The sequence below is a fragment of the Penaeus monodon genome, unplaced genomic scaffold (assembly GCF_015228065.2).
Source record: "Penaeus monodon isolate SGIC_2016 unplaced genomic scaffold, NSTDA_Pmon_1 PmonScaffold_15380, whole genome shotgun sequence".
NCBI lineage: Eukaryota > Metazoa > Arthropoda > Malacostraca > Decapoda > Penaeidae > Penaeus > Penaeus monodon.
Genome location: NW_023644576.1, coordinates 1 through 8,589, shown reverse-complemented (window position 1 = coordinate 8,589; position 8,589 = coordinate 1). Strand labels below are relative to the sequence as shown.

The following is an 8,589-nucleotide window of genomic DNA, read 5'->3' as shown; positions in this document are numbered from 1 at the left end:
GTGACCTTGTAACTTGTATATATGTGATTTATCACGAATTAGAGAATGTATTATATTCGTGATGCGTTCGTCGGATTACCTTATGGACGGTTGTGTGTGTTTTTTTCTACACACTCGTACAACCGTTTTCTGTAAGATGGACTATCAGTACAACACACAGACACCACACACATATATATATAAAGAGAGAAGGGGAGAGAGAGAGAGAGGAGAGAGAGGAGAGAGAGAGAGAGAGAGAGAGAAAAGAGAGAGAGAGAGAGAGAGAGAGGAGAGGAGGGAGAGAGAAGAGGGGAGAGAGAGATGAAAAGGGGAGAGAGAGAGATGAAAAAGAGAGAGAGAGATGAGAGAGAGAGAGAGAGATAGAGAGAGAGAGAGAGAGATACGTGTATGTGTGGCGAGTATGTTTGCGTGTTTTCAGCACGAGTGCAGATCGTTGTTGATATTCATAATCTGAACCAATTAGTTCCATCAACATTCTTGTTTTCTCACTTGATCTTTCAGTAATCCTTAAATCCTGGTCTTCGCTTTTCCTTCGTCCTCCATCCTTTACTATCTTGGTCTACTCTCTCTTCTCTTATTCCCTTTTTAACTCTCTCTCTATTCTTTCTTTCTCTCTCTGTATCTAGAAGGAAGAGAGAGAGAGGGGGGAAAAAGGAGGAGAGGTTTGTGGATGGGTAAAGAGAAAAAAAAAAATTTACAGTTTTTTATTTTCAGAAATGCTTATGTAGCCGTATCTGTTACAGTAAAACAACGAGTATTTAATTTTTGCCCCGATGCACGAAACTCATATCGAATTTCACACGGACCCTCGACATCAGCAGCCCCTTCATTTCGCCCTTTTCCTGGCACAAACACGCTTTATTTTTCGATACAAATTTAGTTCATATAATGTATAACGTAACAGGATATCTTCCTTCCAACAGGGGGCACTGTACGCATATATTGCATTTCTTTTAAAATCTGTATCCAAAGAAGAACCATTTACAAGTCGATACATATAAGTAGTGGTTTGTTAAGTGATGATAGCGGTTGGTCGTGGAGACCAGAGAAAGAATACGTTGTTTTTGTGACTGAATGTTGTCACAAGTGTTTTTGGTAAGTAGTGTTCAGGGAAATTTGTGTCGATTTCGTCCAGGACTTTTTCGTTGAGAAATCAATGTCTGAATTGGTTTTTGTAATGATCTGATAAGATTGCTACAGATAACAATATTAGAATCCGGACAGCGAATTCGAACTTGTTCTGAGATGTGTGTTGGGTGGAAGAAAAGTAGGGTCTCTGGTTGGGGACACGTGGATTGAATAAACCGCACAACACAGTATGAGGTCTCTTAGCAGGGTCGTGGGGGAGGAGTGACCCACTGTTACCCTAACCCCCTTTAAAAACGCCAACAATTATTGGGGGTCTTTTGAGGATGTTTGACAAAAAATACTACCGTTTTAATGACCTGTTCTCTTAATTCTCTGGCCTCACATACCAGAAAAGCAACATGCTTCTTATCTTACAGTAACTCCACTGCTCTCAGCCGATTCCAAGAGGTCTACAGCCATGATAACGACGAATAGACCTTAGAAAAAGCTAATCTTATTGATCGTAAACAATTTCCAAGTTTTTATTTTTGATATCTTTTGTCGTAATCAAAATGTTTGTTAGAAAAATGCTTATTCTGGGCACTAATTATGTTATCGATATTATCGATATTTAAATATCTTTGTTTCATGAATACTCAGTAATTCTGTCTCCTTATCACGAAGCATTTTTTGTCTTGTAAATGCCCTAATTCTCTTCTTACATACAAACTGTATAGAAGGTACTCCTTGTTTCTTCACCACGAAGCCATCATGAGACCATATATATCTGAATTTTTGTTAATTCAAATTCATGTTTTCCATTATGAAATATTTCAAACGAAGTTTGTTCATAAAAAATCTGAGCAATCGACACAGACCGCTCCCCATCGCGGGCATGACAAGACTCCTCCCGGGCCCCTCGCCTTGCCTGCCTCTTGAAAACCCGGGCTCCCAAAAACTCCCACAGTAAAAAAGGGAATAAATCTGCGACAGTTTAACAACAACACCCCCAAAGAAAAAAAAGCAGTGCCACGCAGGGGGGACACATCCTCCCCCATTATACACGGCAGTAATGGGATATTCCCCCAACATCTTTATAATCTTATCCCACGTCCGGGGGAAGGGGAAATGATGAATCAAAATTTCTTCGTGAACCAAAATTGTTTTTCTGAAAAATTTTTCCAACCCCTTGTGCTAAAAAGGGGATACCTACCTTTGGGAAATTTGAACTGAAAACAAAATTATGAAGACCTGTTTTGTGGCGTATTTGTTTGGGCCAGGTGGTATCTTGGGGGCCCCAAAATTTGTACGGTTTTATTTCAATCCCCCTTTGCAGCGCTAAATCTTCTGCACTGGGGGAAGGATATAGCTGTAGCGGGTTTGGGGTTAGGGGATCACTTTAGGGAGGAGAGTTGTTGCAGGTGTTTCAAGGGAAACCCAATTTTAGTCGGGGCCACGATGAAATTTTTGTTATTAGTACGTGTTTTTGTGTGTATATTATATTTTAATATATATTAATATTTTATTATTATAAATATAATATATTTATTATAATAATATATATATATATAAAATTATTTAAATTTTTATATTGTGTGTGTGTGTGTTTTGTGTGGTGTGTGGGGTTGTGTGTGTGGTTGTGTGTGTGGTGTGGGGTGTGTATGGTGTAGGTTGTGTGTGTGTGTATATTTTGGTGCTTTGTATGGTGTTTTGTGGTAATGTGTGTGTGTATATTTTGCGCGCGGCGCGCGGCGCGCGCGCGCGCGGTGTGTGGTTGTGGTGTGTGTGTTTTTTGTGTGTGTGTGTGTGGTGTGTGGTGTGGAATATATAAGTTTTGTTTTTAGAGTGTGTACATATATTATTATATAAAACTATAATAATATATATATATAAAACACATATACAGGTTTATATAAAATACTGAAAATTCCTGGTTTTCCGAAATCTACGAGGCCCACCGGGAAAAAGACCAGTGAACCAAAAGAGACCCCAAGGGTCCAACACCTCTAAAGCGTTTAAAGGAATTAAGGCTTTCCAAAACCCATTAATTAATAATAATAATAAATTAATAATAAAATAAAAATTAATAAAATAATAATAAAAATACAATCCAAACCGCCAGAAAAAAACCTACCCCAGAAACGAGGAGAAAAAAATTTTTAACCGGTACTCCAGAAAAGGAAATATCATCTATTTTAAGAAGAGATGGCAAACCCACGAAAATTTTTCCTGCAGGCTGAAATGGGAACCCTGCCAACCCTAACGGTCAAAAGCACAAAAGGGCCCCGACGCCCCCGCACACAGCCAGTTTTCCCACGTAAAAAGGAACTCGCAAATTAACACCCTTGGGTTTTTGATGAGGTCCTTGGACATCGTGACAATGGGAACGGTCCCCCTTTCCCGGGACGGCCCCGGTAACACAGGGCCCCTTCCCCCCCTCGAATCCTGAAAAAAAACAGTGCCTACGCTACAAGAAATGGACATACAATTGTTCACACCGTTTTTGGCGGGGTATTTTGCGGTAAACTCGACTGGAATTTTAAACTGGCGCGTTCTGGCATATGATAAAGTACTGTATTTTTTTTTAACCCCGTATTTTCCCAAATTGCATAACCCATTGTTTTTTGCATGTACCATTGAGAAAAGGGGGGGTTTCCCTTTGCTGTTTTATAGGGAAATAGGGACGTCAGTAACATGGAAGCAAAACTTGGGGCTGAGAGGTATATGCGGGCTGGCAAAAATGTTGCTTGGGGGTTGGGGGTAGTGGGGGGAGGTGTAGAGGGAGTGGGGGCAGGTTGTTTGGTAGTGGGGCAGGTGTTTTTGGAGTGGTGGTAGGGGGAGGTAGTGGGGGGCAGGTGTAGAGGAGTCGGGGGGCAGGGTTGTGGGGAGTTTGGGGGTAGGTGTTTTTAGGTTTGGGGGTGGCAGGTTTTAGAGGGAGTGGTGGGGAGGGTGTGGTGGTTTGTGGTGGCAGGTGTAGAGGTAGTGGGGGGGCAGGTTTTTGTGGTAGTGGTGGTAGGTTTTAGAAAGGGATGGTGGCAGTGTTTTAGAGGTTTTGGGGGGCAGGTGTTTGGTAGTGGGGGCAGGTTTTAGATTTTGTGGTGGCAGGGGTAGAGGGGGGGGGTGGGGAGGTGTTTTTGGGGGTGGGGGGCAGGTTTTAGAGGTAGTGGTGGGGAGGGGGTGGTGGTAGGGGGTGGAAGGTTTTGGGGGTAGTTGGGGGCAGGTTTTTGGTGGTTTGTGGGGGCAGTTGTGGTGGTTGTGGTGGCAGGTGTAGAGGTAGTGGTGGCAGGTTGGGGGTAGTGGGGGAGGTGTGGTAGTGGTGGCAGGTGTAGGGTTAAAGGGGGCAGGGTGGAGTTTTAGGGTAGTTGGGGGCAGGTTTTTGGTGGTTTTGGTGGCAGGTGTGGTGGGAGTTTGGGGGCAGGTTTGGTGGTAGTGGTGGCAGGGGGTGGTGGCAGGGTTTTAGAGGTAGTGGGGGGCAGGGGGGAGGGGTAGTGGGGGGCAGGTGTAGAGGTAGTGGTGGCAGGTTTTGGTGTAGTGGTGGGAAAGGTTTTAGAGGGAGTGGTGGCAGGTTTTGGTGGTATTGGGGGCAGGTGTAGAGGGAGTGGTGGCAGGTGTGGGGGGTAGTGGGGGGCAGTGTGGGGGGTTTGTGGTTTGGGAGGGTGGTTGGGGAGTGGTGCAGGTGTTTAAAGGGAGTGGGGCAGGTTGGTGGTAGGGGTGGGAGGTGTAGATGTAGTTTGGTTGGGGAGGGGTTTTAGAGGGGAGTGGGGGCAGGTGGGTGGTAGTGGTGGCAGGGGTTTTGGTATTTGGGGGCAGGTGTAGAGGTTTGTGGTAGCAGGTTAGATGTAGTGGGGGGAGGTGTGGGGGTTTGTGGGGGCAGGTGGGGTGATAGTGGTGGAAGGGGGTTGGGGGTAGTGGTGGCCCGGTGTGGTGGTAGGGTTTTCAGGTTTTGTGTAGGTTGGGGGCAAAGGGTGGTGGTAGTGGTGGCAAGGGGTGGTGGGTAGTGGGGGCAGGTGTGGTGGTAAATGGTGGCAGGTGTGGGGGGGTTTGGGGGTTGGGGGTTTTGGTGGTAGTGGTGGCGGGTAGAGGGGAGTGGTGGCAGGGGGTGGTGTTTGTGGGGTCAGGTGTGGTGGTAGGGGGCAGGTGTTGTGGGAGTGGGGGCAGGGTGTAGAGGGGGGTGGCAGGGGTGGTGATTTGGGTTGGGAGGTTTTAGAGGTATTTTTGGCAGGTGTGGTGGTAGTGGTGGAGGTTTTTTTGGGGGTTTGTGGGGGGTAGGGGTTGGGGGTATTTGGGGGCAGGTTTTGTTTTATTTTGGCCGTGTTAAGGGAGTGGTTTCAGGTTTTTTTTTTTTTTTTTTTTTTTTAGGTGTAGAGGTAGTGGGGGGCGGGGTTTGGGGGTAGTGGGGGAGGTGTGGGGAGGTTTTAGAAAGGGAGTGGTGGCAGGGGGGGGATAGTGGTGGCAGGGTGTGGTGGTAGTGGTGGTAGGGTAGAGGTATGGTGGCAGGGTGTTGTGGGAGTTTGGGGGCAGGTTTTGGTGGGAGGGTGGGGGTGTAGAGGTAGTGGGGCAGGTGGGGGTTTGGAGTTTGGGGGAGGTTAGAGGTAAATGGTGGCAGGGGGAGAGGTTTGTGGTTTGGAGGTGTAGAGGGGGTTTGTGGGGCAGGTTTTTGGTGGCAGGTGTAGAGGTTTTGTGGGGCAGGTGTGGTGGCGGTGGAAAAGGTAGTGGGGGGCAGGTTTTAGAGGTAGTGGTGGCAGGGGTGGTGGTAGGGGGTGGCAGGGTGGTGGTGTGGTGGCAGGTGTGGGTGTAGGGGGCAGGTGTAGATTTTGTGGGGCAGGTGTGGTGGGGATTTGGGGGCAGGGGTGGTGGTTTGTGGTGGCAGGGAGGTAGTGGGGCAGGTGTGGTGGTAGTGGTGGCAGGTTTTGGGGGGTATGGTGGGAGGGTTTTGGGGTAGTGGTGGGGAGGTGTAGGGTAGTTTTTGGCGGGGTTTTGAGGTATTTGGTGGTAGGTGTGGTGGAGGGGTGGTGGGAGTGGTGGCAGGGGTGGTGGTAGGTTTGGGGGGTGTGGTGGGGAGGTGTGGTGGTAGGGTTTTGGGGGTAGTGGGGGCAGGTGTTGTGGGAGTGGTGGAGGTGTGGAGGTAGTGGTGGCAGGGTAGAGGGGAGTGGTTGGGAGGTGTAGAAAGGGAGTGGTGGTAGGTGTGGTGGTAGGTTTTGGTTTGGGAGTGGTGGGCAGGTGTGGTGGTAGGGGGTTTGGGGGTTTGTGGGTGGCAGGTGTTTTGAGGTAGTGGGGGGCTGTTGGTGGTAGTGGTGGCAGGTTTTAGAGGGAGTTGGGTGGGGAGGTGTGGTGGTAGTGGGGCAGGTTTTAGAGGTAGTGGTGGCAGGTGGGGGTTGTGGTGGGCAGGTTTTTTGGTTTGGGAGTGGTGCAGGTGTTAGGTAGTGATGGCAGGTGTGGTGGTAGTGGTGGCAGGTGTAGAGGTAGTGGTGGCAGGCATGGCAGTTGTGGTGGTAGTGTACTGTACTGTAGTGGTATCAGGTACAGTTGTAACAGGTACGCTGGTAGTAGACAGAGTTTTAGTGGTAGTGGTGATAGAAATGGGGTCAGTGGCGTTTGCTGTGGTGTCCATGGAGGGAACTGCGGTTGTAGTGGTTATAGCAGTCGGTGTTGTAGGTCCATAGTCTTCCTCGGGGCCGCGCTGGCTGGATAGGTCCACAGAAGCTGAAAAGGTAAAATATCTGTGAAACTCACTCTACTTCAATGACATTATAATCAGGTAGGTATGTGTGTGAGTATTTGCAAATATGTAAACGTATCCTTATCGTTAGTTTGTTATGGAAGGGCTAATGTGTATATTAATATATATCTATATTTGTGTCTATGAATATGTGAAAATGTATACAAAAAACAACATACACTCATGTATGTATGTATATATGTATATATATATATATATATATATATATATATATATATATATATATATATATATAGAGAGAGAGAGAGAGAGAGAGAGAGAGAGAGAGAGAGAGAGAGAGAGAGAGAGAGGATATATAGATGGATTGACACACACCACACACACAACACACACACACACACACACACACAAAACACACACACACACACACACACACACACACACACACACGTGAGTCTGATTATAAACACACCGTAGCGTAGCATATGAAGCTAGGGTCCCCATCGAGTGCCCGTAGCAGGTTGTGCAGTATACACAAGCCACCTGTCACTGTCCATTCTGCGTTGGTCCCCTGGAAACTGAAGCCTTCGCACAGCCAGTCTGGAATGACGAATTTTCATCAGGCGTTTTTATTGTCACATTCAGATCAAATAATTTCTGTATAGCATATCTATATAATTTTCCATCGATACAGGTCTATGGATCTGATGTGGTACATGTACTCCAGATAACTGTAGTGACTGAAATATTATATGTATGCATGTACAGACATACACATACAAAACTATAACTCATATGGTGATACAGCCAGTTAGCTAGGTATAGATATATCATTACACGCACACACACACACACACACACATACACACACTCCTCTCTCTCTCTCTCTCTCTCTCTCTCTCTCTCTCCTCTCTCTCTCTCTCTCTCTCTCTCTCCCTCTCTCTCTCACACACACACACACATGCATATGTACACATACTGTACACACTTCACTACGTTACAAGGAATTCACCTAGTTACACCAGGACAAATAAAAATAAAAAACGAAAAAAAAAAAAAAAAAAAAAAAGAAAAAAAACAAGAAAAAAGAAAGAAAGAAAAAAGAAAAAGAAAAAAGAAAACAAAAAAAGAAAGAAAAGAAAAAGAAAGAAAGAAAGGACGAAAGGAAAAAAATATATATCTCTCTCTCTATCTATCTATCTATCTATCTTTATCTCTCTCTCTCTCTCTCTCTCTCTCTCTCCTCCCTCTCTCCCCCCTCTCTCTCTCTATCTTTATCTCTTCTATCTATCTATCTACTTATCTCTCTCTCTCTATGTATCTATCTGTATATACGGCTCACACACATACTCCTTGAACAGGCGACAGGCGCAGGACAAGTCCGAGCTGCCAATGAAAGCGTGGAGATTGTCCCCGCATCTGCCTCCTCCTTGGAACTTGTACACACACCGCCCCCACGCCCGCCCACAGGGGTAGTACCACGCCCACAAGTATTACTCGAGGATATAGCGTCATCTTCGTTTTTTTTTTTTTTGGACTGGATCTGTGTGAACAAGAAAGGCTAGTGATGCATTTGCTGTAGGCGTTTATACGAGATTCCATCCCATGCTGCTGTTCTTAAGAAATTAATAATTTGAATAAGTTAATTTTCATTATCATTTCCATTAGGTATGCTTTATAATGATAAGGATGATAGATATAATATTGTGATGATAATGGCAATCAGAACGATAATAACACCAACAAAATAAAACCACTAATGATAACAGTAATACTAACACGAACAACAGTAATAATGATAATAATATAATAACATCAGCAACAAAAAAACAAAAATAAAC

General features: G+C 45.6%; 1 protein-coding gene across 1 annotated transcript; it reads right to left on the bottom strand.

Annotated features, from left to right (window-relative positions):
• Positions 1 to 5,654: 5,654 nt before the first annotated feature.
• On the bottom strand, positions 5,655 to 7,252 carry LOC119569461 (extensin-like). The gene is made up of 3 exons (XM_037917616.1): positions 7,221 to 7,252; positions 6,668 to 6,771; positions 5,655 to 6,568 (listed from the first exon to the last, which is right to left on the bottom strand). Exons 1-3 carry the CDS (start codon positions 7,250 to 7,252, stop codon positions 5,655 to 5,657), a joined length of 1,050 nt encoding a protein of 349 aa, XP_037773544.1.
• Positions 7,253 to 8,589: the final 1,337 nt, after the last annotated feature.